This window comes from Nerophis ophidion, linkage group LG06 (assembly GCF_033978795.1).
Source record: "Nerophis ophidion isolate RoL-2023_Sa linkage group LG06, RoL_Noph_v1.0, whole genome shotgun sequence".
Taxonomy (NCBI): Eukaryota; Metazoa; Chordata; class Actinopteri; order Syngnathiformes; family Syngnathidae; genus Nerophis; species Nerophis ophidion.
Window position 1 is genome coordinate 32,287,169 of NC_084616.1, and position 21,356 is coordinate 32,308,524.

General features: G+C 39.9%; 2 protein-coding genes across 5 annotated transcripts in view; one reads left to right on the forward strand and one right to left on the reverse strand.

Moving 5' to 3' along the window:
* ribc1 (RIB43A domain with coiled-coils 1) overlaps positions 1-7,547 on the forward strand; it is a 10,563-nt gene extending 3,016 nt beyond the window's left edge. Inside the window, exons 2-7 of the mRNA XM_061903411.1 lie at positions 956-1,173; positions 1,253-1,367; positions 3,857-3,975; positions 4,474-4,695; positions 6,228-6,394; positions 6,480-7,547. Coding sequence (XP_061759395.1) covers positions 956-1,173; positions 1,253-1,367; positions 3,857-3,975; positions 4,474-4,695; positions 6,228-6,394; positions 6,480-6,561 — 923 coding nt within the window. The 3' untranslated portion in view covers positions 6,562-7,547. The remainder of the gene's footprint in view (positions 1-955; positions 1,174-1,252; positions 1,368-3,856; positions 3,976-4,473; positions 4,696-6,227; positions 6,395-6,479) is intronic.
* Positions 4,733-21,356, reverse strand: part of l1cama (L1 cell adhesion molecule, paralog a) — a 97,227-nt gene continuing 80,603 nt past the window's right edge. For 2 of the 4 annotated variants that reach the window (XM_061903409.1, XM_061903406.1), the window contains 22 exons: positions 21,190-21,304; positions 20,828-21,012; positions 20,616-20,747; positions 20,376-20,522; positions 19,074-19,185; positions 18,093-18,253; positions 17,726-17,885; positions 17,511-17,635; positions 15,850-15,951; positions 15,541-15,738; positions 15,395-15,465; positions 15,094-15,319; positions 14,906-15,021; positions 14,618-14,828; positions 14,310-14,432; positions 13,050-13,226; positions 12,874-12,987; positions 12,644-12,793; positions 12,244-12,375; positions 10,259-10,331; positions 10,108-10,119; positions 4,733-9,964 (listed from right to left, as the gene is read on the reverse strand). In XM_061903409.1, the coding sequence (XP_061759393.1) occupies positions 9,715-9,964; positions 10,108-10,119; positions 10,259-10,331; positions 12,244-12,375; positions 12,644-12,793; positions 12,874-12,987; positions 13,050-13,226; positions 14,310-14,432; positions 14,618-14,828; positions 14,906-15,021; positions 15,094-15,319; positions 15,395-15,465; positions 15,541-15,738; positions 15,850-15,951; positions 17,511-17,635; positions 17,726-17,885; positions 18,093-18,253; positions 19,074-19,185; positions 20,376-20,522; positions 20,616-20,747; positions 20,828-21,012; positions 21,190-21,304 (3,092 nt within the window). In that variant the 3' untranslated portion in view covers positions 4,733-9,714. The remainder of the gene's footprint in view (positions 9,965-10,107; positions 10,120-10,258; positions 10,332-12,243; positions 12,376-12,643; positions 12,794-12,873; positions 12,988-13,049; positions 13,227-14,309; positions 14,433-14,617; positions 14,829-14,905; positions 15,022-15,093; positions 15,320-15,394; positions 15,466-15,540; positions 15,739-15,849; positions 15,952-17,510; positions 17,636-17,725; positions 17,886-18,092; positions 18,254-19,073; positions 19,186-20,375; positions 20,523-20,615; positions 20,748-20,827; positions 21,013-21,189; positions 21,305-21,356) is intronic. The other 2 variants (XM_061903407.1, XM_061903408.1) reach the window with 2 other exon arrangements.

Genomic DNA, 21,356 nt, shown 5'->3' on the forward strand with positions numbered 1-21,356 from the left:
TTGAAAAGGATTTGCAAATCATTGTATTCCATTTATATTTATATCTAACACAATTTCCCAACTCATATGGAAACAGGGTTTTTAAGTAATATAGCTCACATATTAGTTAGAGTTACAATAAAAAAAAAAGAACTTTTAATTAAAAAAAAACATTTATAATGTTATTATGACTAAAATAGATGAACATTTATCTGAAATAAAGGTTAAAACTAGTATATATATATATATTTTTTTTTACTAACAAGTTTCCCCCCCCCCCCCTCAGTTTACTTGTGTTAGTAGTAGTTAATGTAATATACTTCTGAGAACCAGCGTCTTCCCCAGTGGACACGTTTGTATTAGTTTGGAGGACGCTACAGTGCAAATTTGATTGATGATTTTTTTCCTTCTATTTATTTATTTATTTATCTTATTTACAAAAATAACACAGAATATTAAACAATTCAATAAAGGAAATAGAGCTATATAACAACATATTTACAAGAATAAAACAAAAACATTTATGTGTTTTTTAATTGCAACGAATTCGATAAAATGAAATACCTCAAATCAAAGATTTTTTTATTTTGTTCATGTTTTATTGACTAAAATTCATATTTTCTTAAGTCTAATACAATAATACAACATCTAACCACGTCCTCCAAATCGTCTCTCGACGTAAGGCTTCCGGAATTAATTGTGTTTGGACATCTACTGGTTACAAAAGAACAAACACATCATGTCTGTTCATCAGAAGGGAGAAGAAGAAAAAAAACTCAGGGTTTGTTCACAAAAACCTGCAAGCGAGCCGGTTAGGTTCACAAAGTTACTAACTCTGAATTTGACTTACCACCAGAAAAAACAGAATTTCCCCCATATCCGGGTTTTCACTTAACCTGATTTTGGAATGCCCGCCATATACTACACAATCGGAACAATCTACACTACAGGATTTTATATGTGAAACTTGTTGCAGATAAGCTGAGACTGAAGCATGATGAAGCACTGTTGCAGAGAGACTTGGAGGAAAGGGAAATGCGAGCAGCATTGCATGCTGACCTGACTGAGTATTGGAGTATCCAACAGCGTGTGGAGGACTCACACGACGCTGATCTCAAGTGTGGTCCGAGGAGGACTTTCAGGATTGACGTGCCAGAGGCTGAGCTTGGGCCTTCCAGCATGCGCATCTTTGAAGTAATAAGGCTTCCCTGTGCTGGAGCAAAAGTATATGAAATAGTCATTTCTCATGTCCCTTTATTTGCTTACTTTATAGGGTGAAGATATTGGAGAGGGACAGCGCAAGAGAGAACAAATGAAAAAAACAGAACAAGATCTGCTGGAACAAAAGGTGGACCGTGAGAGAAGGTGCATGGAGGATAAGCACAGAGGTGATAAGACACTCAAGGTGCACACACAAGTAGGATGAAGCTACTCACTATGACTGTGAAGAGCTTCCAATGACAGCACCATAAATACATTCCACAATAAGATGTTATTTTGTGACTTTTCTACTACTTATCCTGTTCAGGGTCAGAGAAGACTGGAGTCTTTTCCAGCTGTCTTTTGGTTGAGAGGTGGTATACCCTATACTGGTTGCCAGTCAATCACAGGACACATAACGACAAACACTCAAACTCACAGCTATGGACAATTTAGATTATCCAATTAAGTTAATGGACTGTATACGGAAAGTGGGGTGTATGAGAAAAACATGCAATCGCTATATGAGCATGCAAACTCCTCACATAATGAGATTGACTCAAAGCAAAACTTTGTGGCAGTGAGGCAGACATGCTAACTTGATTTCAAACGCACAATAACATAATTCCATGTAAAAAGATGTACTTTTTTTCACAGGTACAACAAAGAGGAGGAAACATAAGACATCTTAAGGGTGTATTTGATTTTATGAAAATATGAGTACGTTTATTATTGTGAGTACCATATATGTGAATGAAGGTAAATGTGATATGTATCTTGTTCAAAAACTATATAGCCAAAAGTATTTGATTACCTGGCTTGACTGCCATATGAACTAGAAGTACCATCCCATTTCTAACCCATAGGGTTTAATATGATGTTGGTCCCATTTTTGCGGAAATTACAGCGCCAAATCTTCTGGGAAGGCTGTCCACAAAGTTGCGGAGTGTGTTTATAGGAATTTTCGACCAATCTTCTAAAAGCGCATTGGTGAGGTCACGCACTGATAATGGTCAAGTATGCCTGGCTTTCAGTCTCCGTTTTAATTCATACCAAAGGTGTTCAGGTCAGGACTCTGTGCAGGCGAGTCAAGTTCATCTACACAAGACTCTGTCATCCATGTCTTTATGGACCTTCCTTTGTGGACTGGTGCACAGTCATGTTGGAAGCGGAAGGGCCCCGCTCCAAACTGTTCCCACAAAGTTGGGAGCATGGAATCGTCCAAAATGTTTTGGTATTCTGGAGCATTCAAAGTTCCTTTCACTGGAACTAAGTGGCCAAGCCCAACTCCTGAAAAACAACCCCATACCATAATTGCTCCTCCCCCAAATTTCACACTCAGCACAATGCAGTCCAAAATGTACCGTTCCCCTGGCAACCTTCAAACCCAGACTCGTCCATCAGATTTCCAGATGGACAAGCGTGAGAAAACACGTCTCCACTTCTCTAGAGTCCAGTGGCGACATGTTTTACACCACTGCATCCGACGTGTTGCTTTGGACTTGGTGATGTATGGCTTAGATGCAGCAGCATTTAATGGAAACCCATTCCATGAAGCTCTCTGTGTACTGTATGTGGGCTAATTGGAAGGTCACATGAAGTTTGGAGCTCTGTAGCAACTGACTGTGCAGAAAGTCGGCGACCTCTTTGCACAATGCGCTGACCCCTCTGTCAGTTTACGTAGCCTACCACTTTGTGGCTGAGTTGGTGTTGTTCTCAAACGCTTCCATTTTCTTATAATAAATCCGACAGTTGACTTTGGAATATTTAGGAGCAAGGAAATTTCACGACTGGATTTGTTGCACAGGTGGCCTCCTATGACAGTTCAACACTGGAAATCACTGAGCTCCTGAGAGCGACCCATTCTTTCACAAATGTTTTTTCGTCTAAGTGCTTGATTTTATACACCTGTGGCCGGGCCAAGTGATTAGAACACCTGATTCTGATCATTTGGATGGGTGGCCAAATACTTTTGGCAATATAGTGTACTAAATACTGTCAACTATCAGGTGATTATGTATTGTATATTGTTTGCGTGATCAGATAGTATTAAAGTGTAAAATACATGTAATTGTATGCTGTACATGCAATTTTTTTTTGGTCCAAAAAATACCAAGAATGCATTTAGTGAGGATAATTAAGGGCTTTATATGCACATTATTTACAGGGTTTTACAGGGCAAATGAAACAATGTAGAGGGCCAGATCTGGCCCCCCAGGCAATGTGTTTGACACATGTGATGTAGATGGTTTGTTTCGTCCGAAATTAATTGGTGAAAGAAAGAATGAGAGAACGTGCTGCATAAGTATAACACTTTACATCTTGCTGTTTATAAAATATAGCTCAGCAATGTCATGTTTCCATGGAATCTTGTTTCTATAGGCAGAATGTGTGCTTGTGGCCTAAAGCATAAGGACAAGGAGAGGCGTCAGGAAGAACAGGCCTTATTAACAAACAACGCTATTAAATAACTACAGGAAAAAAATTACAGGATTTTTTCTTTATTTTAATTTTTTACCATAGCAGCATCCTAACAACACAAACTGTCTGATGAATTTCCCACACCAACAATCACACACTCCCACACAACAAGTGGCTTGAAAGACTCACCTCGCAGGGGGTTGTTATGTACTATGTGAGAATGTAACCATGTGAGTGACACCAGTGTGTGTTGCAGAGGCGCTGGCAGCAAAAGAACTGTTGCATCAGGACCACAGCTGGAGACAACAACACGCTGCTGAGGAGGAGGGCAAACAAGCTGCCCGGGTTGCTCTTGACCTCTACAACCAGGCTCTGGTACCCCACACACATACACACAAATATATATAAATATATATATATATATATATATATATATATATATATATATATATATATATATATATATATATATATATATATATAAAATATATATACATATATACACACACACACACCAACAGCGTTCTCTTTTGGGATATTACAAAGAAAATTGCTACTTGACATGTAGTGATGTGCACACACGGCCGTGGGAGGGAGACGGACGTCATATGAGTTGATGATGCCTAGGTAACTCCTTTCATGTACGCCTGCACCCATTTAGCGTTTCTTTGACTGGATGCACTCGGCTGAATCTTCCACGGGTACGCGTCATTATCAATCCATCAGGCTTCGCTATATTCTACCTGGCAGTTACTGGGGTGTTTTTTTAGCCTGTAATAAGCACACATTTCTCAGCAGGACATCTTGTTGTTGTCCCCGTTGGATTGATCAATGCATCAGTGGTTAGGTTTCACCATGTTTGGCTACCCACAGGCTATAGAGCGGACTGAAAGACTGAAAGAGCAGCGTCGGAGAGAGGAGAGCGAGAATCTCGCTGAGATGACATCCAACATGATGACTGAGCGCTGGGATGCAGCAGTGAAACAGCTGGAAGGAGGACGGAGGCCTGTTGTGACTGACGGGTGGAAGGGGATGAGTCCTGAGCAGCTGAGGGACATTCACAGGGAAAGACAAGTGCAATGCATTGACAGACAGGTACCACCAGTAGACCTTAAGAACCCACAGTAGTATCTCAACTTATGAGTTTAATTGGTTCTGTGACGGAGCACCACCTCCAAAACAGCACAATTGTAACAAGTAACACACCTTTTAAAAAGAAAAAACTACTTTTATATACAGAATATTGTTTGGAAAACAATACAGTAGACTAGAATGTCTCATGAAGAGAGCTTGGCGTTGTTGGCGTGACCCCAGGATGCAGAGAATAGAGAGAGCCTGTCGGAAAAGTAGTATTTTTAAACATGAAAAATAAGGCCACACCAGGGTGGAAGAAACAAAGGTCCACGGGTGAGTCAATAAACTCAACTAACAAAAAGCCAAAGGGGTAACTAAGGCAGAGGCAAAAAACGTAAACGTAGGAGGACCAGTGGGTTCAGCGTGATGTGTAAGAGTATTAAAGACAATGAATCTTCAGAAGCCATCTGATTAACAACCAAGGACAGGTGTGTCTCCTGATTGCCAATAGTGGAACATGTTAGGGAAACAGTGCTCAGGCAGAGGTAAAGAAGCAAAGAATGGAGACCAACAGAAAGTTAAATGAAACATGAGCGTGCTGGACAGGAACTGAATACCAAAACACATAAAAACAATAAAAACAGATTGTAGTACTAACCACTACACAATAGTTTTATGGAGTAATGTAATAATAATGTACAACATATACCCAGGAGAGTGGACTTTTACGGTATCTCCTTCCAGCTGCTTCGCTGTCAATCACACAGTCAGCAGCATTTTCATATTTTCATGGATAAATGTTTATGGTTGTATATTATTTTAACAAATTTTTGACTGGCGTTTGATCTGCTTCAGTAAGGTGCACACTAGCAGTGATACACTCAAATTACTTTTCATAGTTGGCGACAAGCTCTGTCAAGTTTTTGATTATTTATTTCTTTAATTAAATGATTATCATCCATTTCTTCTTCTCAGCACTGTCCTTTACACTCGCTTTCTTCCTTCCCGTGGTTGAAAACAAATGTATTTCCATATTTAGTTTTATTGGTCAGTGTATAATTTGGTCATTGATTTTTTTAATGAATGGGCATTGGGGAAACAAAATTAGAATTTAATCTTTAAACAATAACAGAAATAATTTAAAAACACAGCATTCTTGTTTTTGAAGGTCAAAATTAAATAACTAAGTCTAAAAAAAAGTTGGATTTTCATTTAATATTTTTTATAAGAAAAATAGAAATGTCAAGTCATAAGGAGTGACAAAATTAACCAAAAACTGTTTTTTATTTTATTTATTTTTTATTTATTTTCCGACTCCTGAGGCTGCAGACAGGCAAGTAGCGAAATACACTGTGGGGTTTTAGACCAACTAATGCCTGACATGCTTGTAACTAAAATGTTTCCTTAGAGACAATTTTTATCTCAAAACCCTCTAAAATCAGGGCACTCTTAAATTGGGGTTCTGCTGTGAGTGTGCATGCATGTGACCAGAACAAAATGAATCAAAGAATATATTTGATTATCTGACACAAAACCTATTTTGTCATGATAAGAGACGGCGAGTTTTTGAGAAGAATCGGGACGAAGCTTGGAACGCTCACATCTTAAAGGACTCCAGAGAAGCTCAGGAAGAGGAACAGAGAATGGTTGAGTTAAGGAGAGCAAAGCGGCTGCAGTCAGACCAGTTCAACATGCAGCTGGCCCAAGAACAACAAGCACAGTGAGCAGCCAGAAGAAACCGTAATTGATTTAATCCTGACTTTGTTGCCCATTTTTGGTTTATTTCTGTTTTTCGCCCCATCCAGTCAGCAGTACCTGAACAATCAGCTGTACACCAACAAACCCAGTCGGGCCTACTTCAGTCAATTCAACACCACTTCTCGCTGATTGCATCCTAATACAATCATCATTCCTCTCACATTCCATGTGACGGATCAATGCTATGTGGGGACCCAAAAAATGCCACCTATCCTCAGGGTAGATTTTTCCACATATTTTATTATTGTTCAGTCATATCCAGTTACATTAGTTGATTGATGGTGCAGTTACAGTTGCATTGGCCCCTTGGAGACTTGTATGTGGCGTATCCACTTACAGCTCGCACCAGGTTGTGTTCACCACTAAAAAGAGACACGTTTCCAAAGCAGCAGTGCCAGTGACATACACCCCCTTATGGCTCTTCAGGTTGTGACCTCATCTCACCTCTATACGGATTTATTGATTTTAGTCTTTTTTTTTTGTTTAAAAAGGATATGTGTCAACCAAAAAAACATCTATGACATGTAAAAGCAGAGACAGTCCAGTAAGTATCTGTGTGTCATTCACATCTATGACTACTTTTGTAAGAAGAGCAACATCCCTGTTAAGATATAAGATCCTTCTTATCCTGAGTGTATGAATGTATGAGTGCGTCTGTAAACTAACCCGCAACCAGGAGTTGCTTTATCGCAGCCTTTAGTAGTGCTGGGATGGTCAGGTGATCCCTGGTTTGTTTGTTTTTTAAGTTGAGAGAAGTGAGATAGCCACGTTGCTTGTAGTTGCTCCCTGTGGTGACTGCACCAGACGAAAGAAACAGATATTCACTTCACTGCAGTGCATTCACTGAAGTGACAACAATGTACAATTAGCCATAAACATTGCAAACATCTACCAAAAATTAACCTTTTTAATAATTTTATTTTTTTCCATGTTCATTTTTTTCTCTAAACAGTCATATTTACTGCTTGCCCATAACAAAAGAAATAGTCCCCAAAAAAATAAATAAGACAATTTGTTTTGAAGAGATGCTCAAATATTTTTATACCTGCACCTTTTTTTCACAGCGGCCACATTTGGGTTCTTCATCGCAATCTTTTAAGTGATGTATTTACATTTTTTACGGGAAGAAAAGATCCTGCTGTATGCATCAACATAATATATCGTTGTAGTACAATTAAGGCAGAAAATGATTCATAGCATGGCCAAATCAAGGGTTGAAGGTCATTTTTGGGTCTAGTTAAATGGTCATTTTATAGCTAAAACAAATATATTGCAGGTTGTGTAAAATATCCATCCATCCATCTATTTTCTACCGCTTATTCCCTTTGGGGTATATTTAATATTATTTTTTTTGTATTGGATTAAAAAAAAAAATTGAAAAAACATCTTACTTACTTTTTTCCTAATTTGGGAAAATATTCTGTTGAAGATTGTTTTGAATAAATTGTAATTAATAATCTTGTATTGAAGGTAAATTTACTGTCTTGTGGAAAAGTATTATGAAGGTTGTGTTAAAAAAAAATTTTTTCTTTAAAATGAAGAAAAATAGATTTTTTTTTTTTTTAAGTTTGGGAAATTACTTTTGGGAAAAGACGGTTGGAGGTTGTGTTGTGTACATTGTATTTAATAAAATGTATCACAAATATGAAAAATATGTATTTTACAGTTGTAAATTGTAAAAATATTCCAATTCATTATCCAAAAATGTTTAACTTTGCAATACCTAACTACAACAGGTATTCTCAAACTGTGGTATGTGTACCATTAGTAGCACACAGGCTCCATCGAGTCAATAAAAGTACAGTGTTTTATTTTCCTATATTTTAACACGGCGTTATTGTTAAAACTGTGTGCAATGTAACAATAGCCAGCATTATTAAATATACTTAGATACAACTTATATGTTTTAATGAAGGCCTGTATTTGAATGTAGGTCATTATGGTGGTAGTTGGAGAGACAAGTTTTTTGTAAGGTTGTACTTGGTGGAAAAATGTTTGAGAATCAATAAACTACAACATTTAGACATTTGGATGGGAAAATAGAAAAAAAATAAAAACTTATTTTATTTCAGGAAAAATTATTACTACAGCAACTATTGGTCTTTGACTTAATTTCTCATGGCTAAAAGGTACCCATTCATCAAATAAAACAATAATTTTAACTTAAGATTTGGCCATGGCCTGAATAATTGTTGCGCTTAAGTGTAAATGCAATGTCAGCACTTAAAAAAATACATTCCCTGTGAAAAAAAAACAACTGTCTTTATTATGCAAAGACTGTCAATAATCTTGCCTGTCTGCAATATTAGACTGTGTAAATGACAGTCAGGAAAGTGGGAGTGTTTAGCCATTATCTGCAAGCATACACAAAATACTGCTCTGAGAACAGATGGTAGTGTGACATATGGAGAGATATAAAGGGACGCCAGGACATGTCGACAGAAACAAAGACAATATACAAAAAGGGACACATAGGTCTTGACACAAAAAATTACAACATCATTTCCCAATATGGACATTAAACTTGAGGTGGAAAGGCGAGCAAGTCATGACATCAATCTGGTGCACTATGCAAAACCCAGCAGGCACAGGAACTTATAAGGACCAGGAGCTATAATACTGTAATATGGCTAGATAGATACATTTAGATGCAAATATATACACCAGATGCTACTCGGCATTTTAACAGCAAGTTCCTCCTAATGCATTCTGTGTTGTTTACGGTACGAAACCTGGCTTCAGTTCTCTTGGTTATGTCCACAAAATATATGGATAGGGCGTTTTTCTATATGCTAAATAGTGTTGAAAATAGTGACAAGGATTCAAACACACTTGTAACACATCATTGGCAATTACATTGTGTGAAACCTTCAAATTAAAGAAAAGGTGATAAATATCTACGATGTGTCACCGCAGCAGCAGTGTGTGCCATCTGTGTCCCATCATGCTTCACTTTCACTCTGAAGCTGCTTTTCTGTATATTTACAGCACGCTTTCTACTGCACGAAATTCTGTTTTTGAGACGAGAAAAGATAAAGAAAAGAAAGTGTTACAGCGATGAAGGAGGACCGGGAGAGAGTTAAAGATAGTCAGATTGATGTCACGTTGTCCACTACTTTGGTCAGAACATTCCAAGTCCATCAGATGACACCACAAGCGTCTGAATTGTCAATACATTGATTGCGTGTTAGTTGTCAAACTACTCAGCAGGGAAAAGGAGCGTATGGGCACGTATGTGTTGACATGTTTTGGTCTGATGGTTCCTGCGCCGATGCGTAGAGGTTAATCGAGGATGGTGACTTGGTTTGGCAGGCCATTGGCGGCGGGGGTAACGATGGTGGGGTTAAGCGGGGAGTTATCCGGTACTTCCCGGCCCTCGCTGGGCCGACTGTACTGGCTGGCCAGCGACTCATCCAGGTTGATCTCTGTGGTCAGCACGCTGCTACCGTTGAAGTCCAGGTTGTCCTCGCTGCACAGCTTGCTCTCCTCGCACAGGGACGGCTGGCTGGCCGTACGCTTCTCCTCCAGGTCGCTGCAAGGGTGACGAGAAGAAGGAGACGCGTGAAGGAGAGTCTAACAGCAATTTGCTCAAAGACATTTGCGCCGGGGCACATGCAAGCAGAAGCTGTACTATTCTAGAAAGTAAAATGTTTCAGCTTGTCAATCAGAGCGTACCTTTCTAGAGATCTGCAAAGCAGGATCAAGCATCAGCATCAAGGAGAAGAAAGAACAATAAGGGGAAGACAAAGGGTTAAGGAGGTGAAACACAACAGAAGGAAATGGGAGAGAAAAAGAAATCCACATTCACTATGATTACATGACCGACCTGTACTCTCCAAAAGTCTCGTCCTTCATTGGTCGGGCCTCAGAGTCCATGGGGCCTTCCTCTTTGTCTTTCACTGAGAGGAAGACATAGGGTTGGACTTCAATATTATTGTCAATGTCTAATGTCCAACAAACATCCACAAACAAAACTACATTTTTTTTATTTATTTTTTTAGGATTTTTGTATTGGCCTATGCTTGAGCCCTAAATGAACTCTGCATGGCAACAAGAGGTTGTGCAAACGTGACTGAAAACAAATTACAATTGGAATGCACGACCAAGCTTGTAACTCAAAACAGTCAAATCTCAAATAAGTCCCACCCAATGAAATGAATTTAAATCGATTTAATCCACACTAGGTTCCTGAAACACCACAATTTTAACATGTGACAAGCCTTTTCAAAAGAAAACTTTAACTTTTTGATTGAAAATATTGTTTAAAACACATAACAATAGCAGGTACAAGAAACTACAGTAATTTTCTGAAATAATGTAATAATATTGTTCCTTGGGGAGCAGACTTTCGAATGTATCTTGCACACGGACGTATTTGAGTGACGTACCAGGGGTTCAAGCAATAAGTATTTCTATGTACCAAAGGTAATGACCGTCCAGTTTGTTGAGTGAGGACTTGACAGAACAAACTGAAGTACGTCCAACTAAGTACTTCAGTACTTCTCAATATTTTCATGGATGAAAGTTTGTCGTTTGGACATGTGTGGCTGCTACGACATGGCTTAACTCATCGAGTATTTTGATAACCGGTGGGACATACTTTTAACGGTTTGTTTCTCTAATTTGGTCGTCCGCTTCTTCTCCTATGCACTAACTTGCTATTATTGCCTATTTATTGCCTAAACGGCACAACCCTTAGAAAAATACTACTTCAACCGACGGTGGATTGGGGTTATAACTCAAGTTATGCTTGCAACTTAAAGCATAATAAAAAGCCCACAGACAACTTGTGTCTCAAATTACTCCCAAGTTAAGGTACTTGTAAGATCAGGTATCAATGTGCAACTCCAACCTAATATTTAGTTGTTGTCTGGGAGGGTTATATGGTCGCTGCCGGATTAAAATTATGAATTTTAAAAAGTATTTTGTACTTTGCAGTCCAATTGAAGAACATTTGGTTAATTAAAGACTGCAAATTAAATGGTTATCCAAGGGAGACCTAACTAAACAGAGCACACACGCTGATCACACTGTGCAAATGTTCCCTTAAAGGTTAATTAATGCTACAGATAGATTTCTGAACCATTCATGTCAAATATAAAGGGTGCAAATGTCTTACTTTTGAGTGTAAACAAAAAATATTTTACTCCAATATATTTTACTGAGTCGAGAGCCATTGTCTATCACTACAAATCATCTTAAAAATGTGATGTAGGGTGTTTTGTTAACACTTGCAAGTCATAAAAAGAGCAAACATGCTATTAATATGACTCAAAATGTATTACCACATCTGCAATAAACAGTCACTCCAAGATTTAGCAGGCTTTTTTTGTAATTGTTGCAGGCTAAAAGGCCTGAATTTATGGCACTTTTTTCCGAAAGTTGCAGCGAAAGTTATAATGTTTTGCATTTTTTCTATAACATTGTAATTTTAAGATTTTTTTTTTGAACCAATGTTTTTTGTGTTCCTTTTAACCTGAAAAAGCAAAGGTTCACAACAATATTTTTTTAAAACAAATAGTGTATTGAGGTTTTACTCCTTTTTCACCTTACAAACCTAAAAGTAGACACTCCATGGCAGTAAAAGCACATACTCAGAGTTTATTGTCAAATTACTGTACTGTTTTTACAAATCTGTCAGGTGAAAATGACGCTGATTGGCCAAAAAGTGCAGGGAATTTTGCGGGCATCAGACAAAGTTGTGAGGACGCGCATATTCTGCAAGAATTTGTTGAATTTGCATGAATTAATGCGATCGCAATCATCGCAAATTCCCAGAGGGACTGAATAAAGGCTCATGCTACTACTTGCCTGAGTACTTCCCCCCTTTGTTTCTTTTCACGAAGCAGAGGATGAGCAGTATGAGCAGCAGCAGCACGACGGCGCTCACAAGACCGATGAACCATCCCTGGGTGGCGAAGCTCGGCTGCACCTCCGTCACTTCTTGATAGTGAATAAATGTTGGTTATAACACAGACGACAGCGCAAAGAAGACATGAGTAACTCATTCAAACAACACGGCGCATTATGTATTCTGTCAGGGGGGCCTCCCACTAGGGAAGTGAGAAAATACACCAAACAAATCTTCGGATAAGGCTAACTTCACTTCACAAGCGGTGCAGGCAAGTACAAGGAGCTCTCAGTGGGATATCTAGACGCAGGGAAACCCAGAGGAGAGAGGCACGCAGGATAAAAGAAAGCCTCACAATACCTGTTCCCATTGTGTCAATCTCAGTCTGAAAGAAGGTGACATTGCTGTGGGTGAATCGCAGGTGGTAATGGGAGCCAGGTCTCAGGTCCTGGAGCTGGTAGAAGGACTGGGAGGAGTCCACCTTTTCTGTCTTCTTCCATTTATCAGCATCTGCACAGACAAATATAAAGACAGTAAAATCAGATATAATATAGTTAATCGGTGTGCTGATTGCAGATAAGAGGAGATACCATTCTCCCTAAGATAGTGGATCTGGAATCGAACATTCCTGTGCCTCTTCTTGGCCACCCAGCTGATGTTGGCAACGTTATCGCCAGAAAGCACGCTGATGTTGACTGGGGGTGCTGAAAAAACAAAGTATTTGTGATCATGTGATGCAATGCATGTGTGTTAAGAGGCTGCTTACCTCCATCAAGTGTGGTGGCACCCTCCCTCATGATGGGCTCACCATCCCCCATGGCAGTGCGTCCCCTCAGGTAGAAGCGGTAGTGGCTGTGGCGATCCAGGCCCTTCAGGGTGAGGTGGCTCATTTTCGGATCGTCAATTGTCTCCACTTGCATGGGGCTGTCGTCACTTTCTACAACTGATGTCAAAGTGAGAGGAGAGAAGCTGATGTGGTTAATGCTTTCTTGTTTTGAAATACGAATAAGGTTGGATTAACTTGGCTTGACTAATAAAGCTTTCCGTACTGGTCATTATTGAGTTTACTGCCAATGTCATTAATGAGTTTGTTTCTGTCCAATTTTTGTGTCTACAGTTCTTGATAAAACAACCAGGATTGAATTCATTCATTTGAATGATTTTTACACAGAATTATATTAAATCCAGGGCTGTCCCACCCTATAAGCAAAACACGCGCTATACGTACGGTCCCATGATTCGCGAGGGGCCTTGTTTTGCGTGACAGGGAGCCTCATATGAAATTTTACCGCAAATATATTCCTAGCTGCCTCCTGCTCTGTCAATGATATAATCTTAATGGCAAAATTTCCTAACCACTCCTGTGGCGTATCGCATAAGTGCAGCATGCCTTATAAGGCAGAGGTACTGAGTTGAAATCCTGGTCGAAGCTGATTTAGGAAGGTTTATAGAATTGTATTTTATTGTTAGTAAAAGTGTTTAATTTCACTAAAAAGTAATTATTGAACAATGTATTTCCCATTAATTCATTTTAGTACAAAACGTGCAATGAATAACCTTTTTGTTTGGTTAAAAATAATAATAATAATAAAAAGCTGCAAAAAAAATGTAATAGGGAGGAAGGCTCAAAAATAAAAATCTGCTTAGCCTGTGGCAGCCTTGAATAAATCCCCTATGATATTCCAAAAATACTATTGGCAACAGTTTAAAGATTAAAATGGGGAACCCCATTTAACATGCTGAGGCCATCATACTGGGATATGTTAGTTGACTACTTTATCAATCCTGAAGTGAATTTTAGAATTCAGCAGCAGCATTATGACCAAAAACCCAGAACATGCATAGTCATTAGGTCAAGATAATGAAGTATACAATTTGTAACAGTAATATATAACATAAACAGAGCTATTAAAAGATCCTCCTTCTCAAACAGTTCAATCATGTATGAGGAATCTTCCAGGCTTGACAATATGTGGACTTCTTAAATAGAGCAATGAACCGGATAAATAATTGAACTGAAGCTCACTCCGTTGGTACTGCAACAGGTATCCAATTAGAATCCCATTAGGTTGACTGGGTGGTGTCCAGCGCAGGGTCATTTCCATCTCAGACGGACTGTCCAGGGTCAGGGATGTTGGAGGATGAGGAACTGGTCAAAGGGCAAACATTAAAAGGGTATTTTAAATTCCACTTGACTGCCACCCATTTACTGCAACATTTTGTACAATTATTTCAATCACAACATTCGGTCTGAAGATCTTGGTCATTTATCTCAGTGTCACCTCATGCTTGACCCCTCACCATCCCTTCACATCCGGGCCTTCACACTCTCACCTCCCTCAGCAGTGTTGAATGACAGCGTCTCACAAGGCGGGCCGTCTCCTTTGGTGTTGTACACGCTGACGGTCAAGGTGTAGTGGGAGTACGGTTGGAGATCGCCGATCACCTTCCTTTCCTCGTTGGCCCCAGTCGCCACGACAACAGTGATGGCTGGCTCCCTTCGAGCTCTGTGGTGGCTCCGAGAACCGACCCTGGTCAAGTGAATCTGGAACCAGAAGACCATTTTTCCGTTATGAAACAAACCATACATTCAATTTATTAGATGAACACTCTGATCACCACCTTGTAGCCAAGCAGGTGTCCTCTGACGGTCTCTCTATCTATAGCAGCCCAGGTCACCCTGATGGCAGTGCTGTTCAGTAGGACGACACCTACATTCATGGGGGCCTCCAGTGGAACTAAAATAATAGACAAAAAGATAACAAGTAATGTTGCCCACTGTTCCTATATCAACAAAAGTAAAGCCTTACTATTTTCTCCTGAGTAGCCAATAATAGGGTCCGGCTCAGGCCCCCCGCCCTTTTCGTTAATAGCTTGCACTTTGATCTCAAATGCGGAGAAGTTGCCAATTCCACTAACAACTAATGGTGGCACCGTTGTGTAGTTGGTGTGCCAAGTGGGCCCACTGCCCACCACCCGCCTCCACAGGACGCGGTACTTGAAGTCCGGCCCGTTGAAGTCCCGTTTATCCATTTCCTGTTGTAAGAGGAATGAGGCATGAGCGCATTTGGTAACAGTCAGAGTTGCTTCGTGTAAATCGACATCTGCTACCTCCCAGGTGATGACAAGCGTATCTGGGTCAACGGACTCACTCCTGACATCTTCCGGGTTATTGTCTGGCACTGGGATCATAAAATGCGAGGTTAAGAGTGCGGCGATAAAAATGTCCGGTTATTATTGCTGCAAATAGCGCTAACCTTCAGCAGCTGTGTTGTAGATTTCAGACACCTTGCTGGGAGCGCTCTTGCCTACTTCGTTGATGGCAGTAACGCGGAAACGATAAGACATGTAGGGCCACAGAGAGAGACTGGCACGCTCTGTGGTCCCTGATACTCGGCTCAACTCTTCCCAACCCTTCTCATTTGAGACTTGATCCTCAAACTCAATCACGTACTCTGTAAAGATACACATGGAAAAGGAGTTGGAGACATTTATGGAGCCATGGAAAAACATCATTGATCTGCAATCCATTAATAAGAAAGAGTGTGCGTGTGTCAATACTCAACCTATCACTGGGCTGTTGTGTTCATCTCCAGGAGTCCAGCTGAGGGCAATTGTACGTTGTTTAGGTTGTGTAAGTTGTAGGAGGACAGGCGGGTCTGGACGATCTGTAGGGCATAAAATGTGTCATTAGAAGAATTATTACCATCGCCAAGATGTTATGCGTGGATGTTGATAAAAATTTCAGAAAACGGGATAAGGAACAAGTGATTATCTTTTGGGGGGTGATCCGGATCATCTCTACTTTGTTACTTTATGGTTACTTTACAGGGCTCAACTTCTCTGTGTGTGAATGCTAGCATCCCGCCTCCACCCACAGAAACAAAGTGGGTGGATGACTGACAAGAGAGTTCACTCTGTTTATTTTGTTCTGCGGTAGATTGGACCTGGAGGAGGTCTGTGCTCTGTGAGTGCTTTTCTAGTTTATTATGTGCTGTACAGGCTGAAGTGCACTGCATTATAATTTATTTTCCAAAGAGCATGTTATCAATGAGCTGCATGGTGCAATGGAAAAAACTGAAGAGAGGACGATTTATTCATGACCAACACTGAATCTTAATAAAATTGTTTGTTTTATTTACAGAAGGAAAAGCTCTTGTGGAATGACAAAATAGACAAGAAGTGGAATCGCTCAAATATTTATGGGTGGTGTTGGACAGTATTAGGTATTTTAAGAACTATCTTTCTAAAACTGTTAAATGTAATCTTGCTCAGTTTAGATTCATCCATCAGATGAGTACAGATGCAGCCAAGCTCTATGTGAATGCAGTTATATTTTCTTATTTTAGATATTGCATGACAACCTCGGCTTATTCAAGTATTGCAGCTTTGTAACCACTACGAAGTCTGTGTGAACTGGCACTCCAAATATATCTCAAAAAATATTCTCCTGTTCTTATTGGAACATTATTAAGAGGTACAAATTGTTAACTTTTGACAATTTTATTTTCATAGCTAACATCAGTTTGGTGAATACAATTTTTCACATCCCTGCACCACCCCTGGGGGAGTATGTGAAATCAATGAACCATGTGATTGATTGATTGATTGATTGATTGACTGATTGATTGATTTATTGATTGATTGATTGATTGATTGATTGATTGAAACTTTTATTAGTATATTGCACAGTACAGTACATATTCCGTATAATTGACCACTAAATGGTAACACCCGAATAAGTTTTTCAACCACGTTAATCAATTCATGTGTTAGATCTACCAGCGCCTCCTCAATTTTAGAGCCACAGTATTTGGCCAAAACTGCTTTCCATTTAGTGCAGCAGCGATGTGGAATGCTTCACTATCAACTGTTTGAAACTGGAGTGCTTCACAACATTTTATATTGAAGACCATAAAGAAATGGTTTGTATAGTCCCTACTTCTGTCGATATAATGTATATATTTATTGGACTGTTGTTTTTCTGATTGCTCTGCTGGTGCTCTGATGTCATTGGCTATGTTTTCATTTGTTTTTCAGATTTTATTGGTAGATCTGTTTTCAACCTGCTGTCACTTTGCCTTTGCCCGAGGACAACACAATTGTAGCTGTATCTGGTCTGTGTAATTGATGTATTGTGCAACGCCCCTTTCAAATAAACAAACAAAATCAATCATACAATTTTTCTTTGTGTGAGTGTTTTTTGATTATAAAGCAGTGACCTTACCATATATAGTGAGTGTTCCGGTCGCTTCGGCCATGTCCAGATTAGTGATGACCTGACAAGTGTAATTTCCTTCATCATCAGGTTCTGCATTAGCAATAATCAAGTCCGGTCCTTCGAATGTGTACCTATTTAAAAAGGAATGTGTTTATATATGTAAGAGTAACATTTGAGTCAGTTTGCATTTAATATTAAATGTTGCATGTGTGAGGGCTCACTTTTCATCACTTTCAGACGCAAACAGCTTGTGGTCGTTCTTTCTCCACTGAATGAGTGGCGAGGCGAGCTTGGGGTCCACAAGAGAAAGACAAGTAAAGATGGCAGCTTGTCCCGGCTGCACCTTCAGAGCCTGAGGAGGCGATAGGATCACGGTCCTGTCTGCAGGAGAAAGCAGTGGCCTTGTGGTTAGAGTGTCCGCCCTGAGACTTGAAGGTCGTGAGTTCAAACCCCAGCCAAGTCATATCAAAGACTACTAACAATGGGACCCATTACCTCCCTGTTTGGCACTCAGCATCAAGGGTAGGAATTGGGGGTTAAATCATCAAAATTACTTTAATTTATAGTGTAAGTGTGTGTTTCACTTACTAAGCACTTCCAGGGCCGCACTGATGGACAAGTTGGTGTTCTGCACAGAGCAAGTGTAGAAGCCCTCGTCATCGTGTGTGACATTGAAGATCTCCAGTCCCCCGGTGGTGAGAGGGTTGACTCTGGAATCCGCCAGAAGGTTGGAGGCGCTCCCACCGTTCCTGAAAAGCACAACGCAGTTATTATATTTGAACTATTGCAATCATGATCCACTTACTCTTAAGCGTGTGCTTACATTGTCAAATGTTGTGAAAAGTACCTTAAATAACAGTCTACACCATACTACACAAGGGCACAAACCCTGGTGGTATGGTGCCAAAAAAGTGATGCACCATTGGTCATATTTCAGCAAATTCTCACCAATTTGCAACAAAGAAAATGGACCACAAGAGTTGAACTAAAGTGTAGTGCTGAATGGAAACAAATAAAGGTTAACAAGCTTATCCATACTTCTAAGAACTCGGGGTGAGCAGACAGACTTTTGTCAGGTTTTCCATCATACCATATTAGTAGCAAGTTTTGAGTCAGAAGCAAGTGTCTTTCATATGGATTGTGTCCAATTGGGTGAGCAGTGTAGAGGGAAGGGGTGTAGCCCTATAATATATCTCCTGGCAATCTCCAAGTAAAGGCACAGAGAGATTAATGTTGCACTTGGAAACAAATACTTATCTAGGTTTGTAGCTGTTATTGCTGATGCAGCAACAATAAAGTTCAGAAAGAAACCTTTAGCGAGCAAGGGTGCAAATAAAACATTTGTTTAGTGTCTGAAGAAATCATCGGTTTTACTGCTATTGATTCAGCAATTGAATCGTTGCTTAAATAGAACAAAGGTGCATTGGATGAGCACCACGCTGACATCAATCACGCTCCAGATGAAATAGTGTTTGGCATGTTAATATGTGCAAATGAAATCCATCATATGCTACAAAACCAACTGAAATTTGAGAGCATCCAAAGAACACACAAGTTTCATTTACTCACCATATGACTTTTGGTTTAGGAGATCCAAAGCTTTCACACTCAAGCAACACCTTCTGGCTCTCGGTAACCGTGTAGGTGTTGCCATCCTCAGTCAAAATTTGGGGTGGCAGCTCTGAAACAACAAATGACCGGTTAGACACAGACATACACTATATTGACCAAAGTATAGGTAGACACCAACTAATCTATCAGGTGTTGAGTTAGACCGCTATGTTACCACAGAATGCTATATTTAGGATAAAATTATAATTTTTTGTGGAAACAGTTTGACAACGGTTATGCTCCGTAAACACTAAGAAATACTCAACATTTTTGGCCTCCAATCCGATTTTGAGTCCCAAACCAAAACTTTGACAATACATTATAGAATTATAGAATTTATAAAGCTTATCTTGTTAAATGTAAGGTTTGCTAGTATTGTTATAAAACAAATGCTGTGTAGAGTCTAGTGCACAATAACTAAACAAAAGCAAAAACTGTTATTGATTCCCATTTAAATTTAACATTTTGCCCTCAAAGCCTCCCTGTATCCGGAGAGTCACTCCCTGACTGTGTAAACAATAAAAAAGCAACCCAAAAAATAATTTGCAATATTAATAATGACAAAAATCAAAGATCTAATCACTTTAGTATTATTTACATACTACTATACAAGGTATCGATCGTATCGACATCGAGATCGATCACCCCAACTTTACATTGAAGCGTTAGCGATTAGCTTCTTCTGTCGTCTTGCTTGGTGTATGTAGCCTGCTTAGCAATGCCTTTCACTCTAGTCCACCAATTATAATGTTACTTGAAGGAAACATAGGCGGTGAGGATTTGTTTCTTGAAAGCAGCTTCACATTGTGGATAGACAACGTGTTTGTTGCAGCTTGCTCTCAAATTTGAGTCGATGTTCTGGAATTTATGCAACTCCTGCATGTGCGTAACGAGGATATGTAATGGTGTCTCCCTGAGAGTGCATCCCTTTTGAAGGTGAATAAAAAGAAAAACCACGGGTGTCCAAACTATAGCCCACGGGCCAATTGCGGCCCGCCAGCGTCTTTAAATTGGCCGGCAAGACGTCACAAGTTAAATAAGGAATCAGGCCAGCAAGGTACTTCCAGCATTCTGACAGTCTAATTGCAGAACATTTGCCGCCATCTTGTGGACAACGCGAGTAATTTAGGTCAATGACCAGGAATTGTACATTGACACACGCACAGTGTAGCACTTACTTACTGTCTCGGCAGCTCAACTAATCACCGATCAGTTAAAAAAGGCAAATATTGGCCCCCGATCCTAATCATCTTTACTCACCAATGACATAAATGTTAGTGTTGATGAGAATAGTTCCGTGTTTATTGGAGGCCTGGCACTGGTAGATTGCAGTGTCTCCAAAATCGACATCTCTCAGGATGAGCGAGGCACTGGGTGTTACAGTACGTCTAGGGTCTCGGTCAGTCGCTGGTAAAAAAACAAAAAACAAAACATAAACAAAGCACATTATGTAAATATTGATGTGTGTGTGTAAATGTGAGCATTTGATAATGTCCTGACATGAGAGGGGGATTCCGTTGATCATCCAGGTGATGGTTGGAGTAGGAATGCCTTCTGCCTGGCAGTCTAGTCTGACATCCTCACCTGGAGCATATAATTGGCTGACTGGCTCTTTTGTCCAATAGGGAGCAGCTATTGACCAAAGACATGAACACATCTCATGAAACTCACACTTTTTGTATTAAAAACAGCGCAGGTTTATGTTTCCATACCTTCCACAGCCACCGTGTAAGTGTGTGTGGTCTTCCCTTGGGAATTGTCTGCTATACACTGATACTCCCCTGCATCGCTCTCAGAGATATTGGTGAAGCGTAAACGGCGGTCAAACATCTCTTTGTCGGTGCGGGATTCTGACATTTCCCCGTCCTTCCTAACCCACAACACTTTGGGAGTTGGACTGCAGAGAAAAGAGGAGGAATAGAAATATGAAGGGGTGATTAAAAGGAATGGAGATGAAATGATGCAAAAGAAAAAAAGAGTCTCAGTGGATGTCAAGCCGGTAGAATTGATCACAGGTGGGCTCCAAGGTTTCTCATTGACATTTACAAATATATGCACACACTTAGACACTCACTAGCCTTGGACGATGCACTCCAGCTCTAAGGTCTGGCCCCTGAGTGCATGGTAAGTGCTGTGGCTGCCAGTAGGTCTCATCATGTGGGGCCTCCTGTTCCGCAGCACTGAGTTGGCTGAAGCACACACGTTCATACACAAGATGAATTTAAAAATAAGCCACTTTAG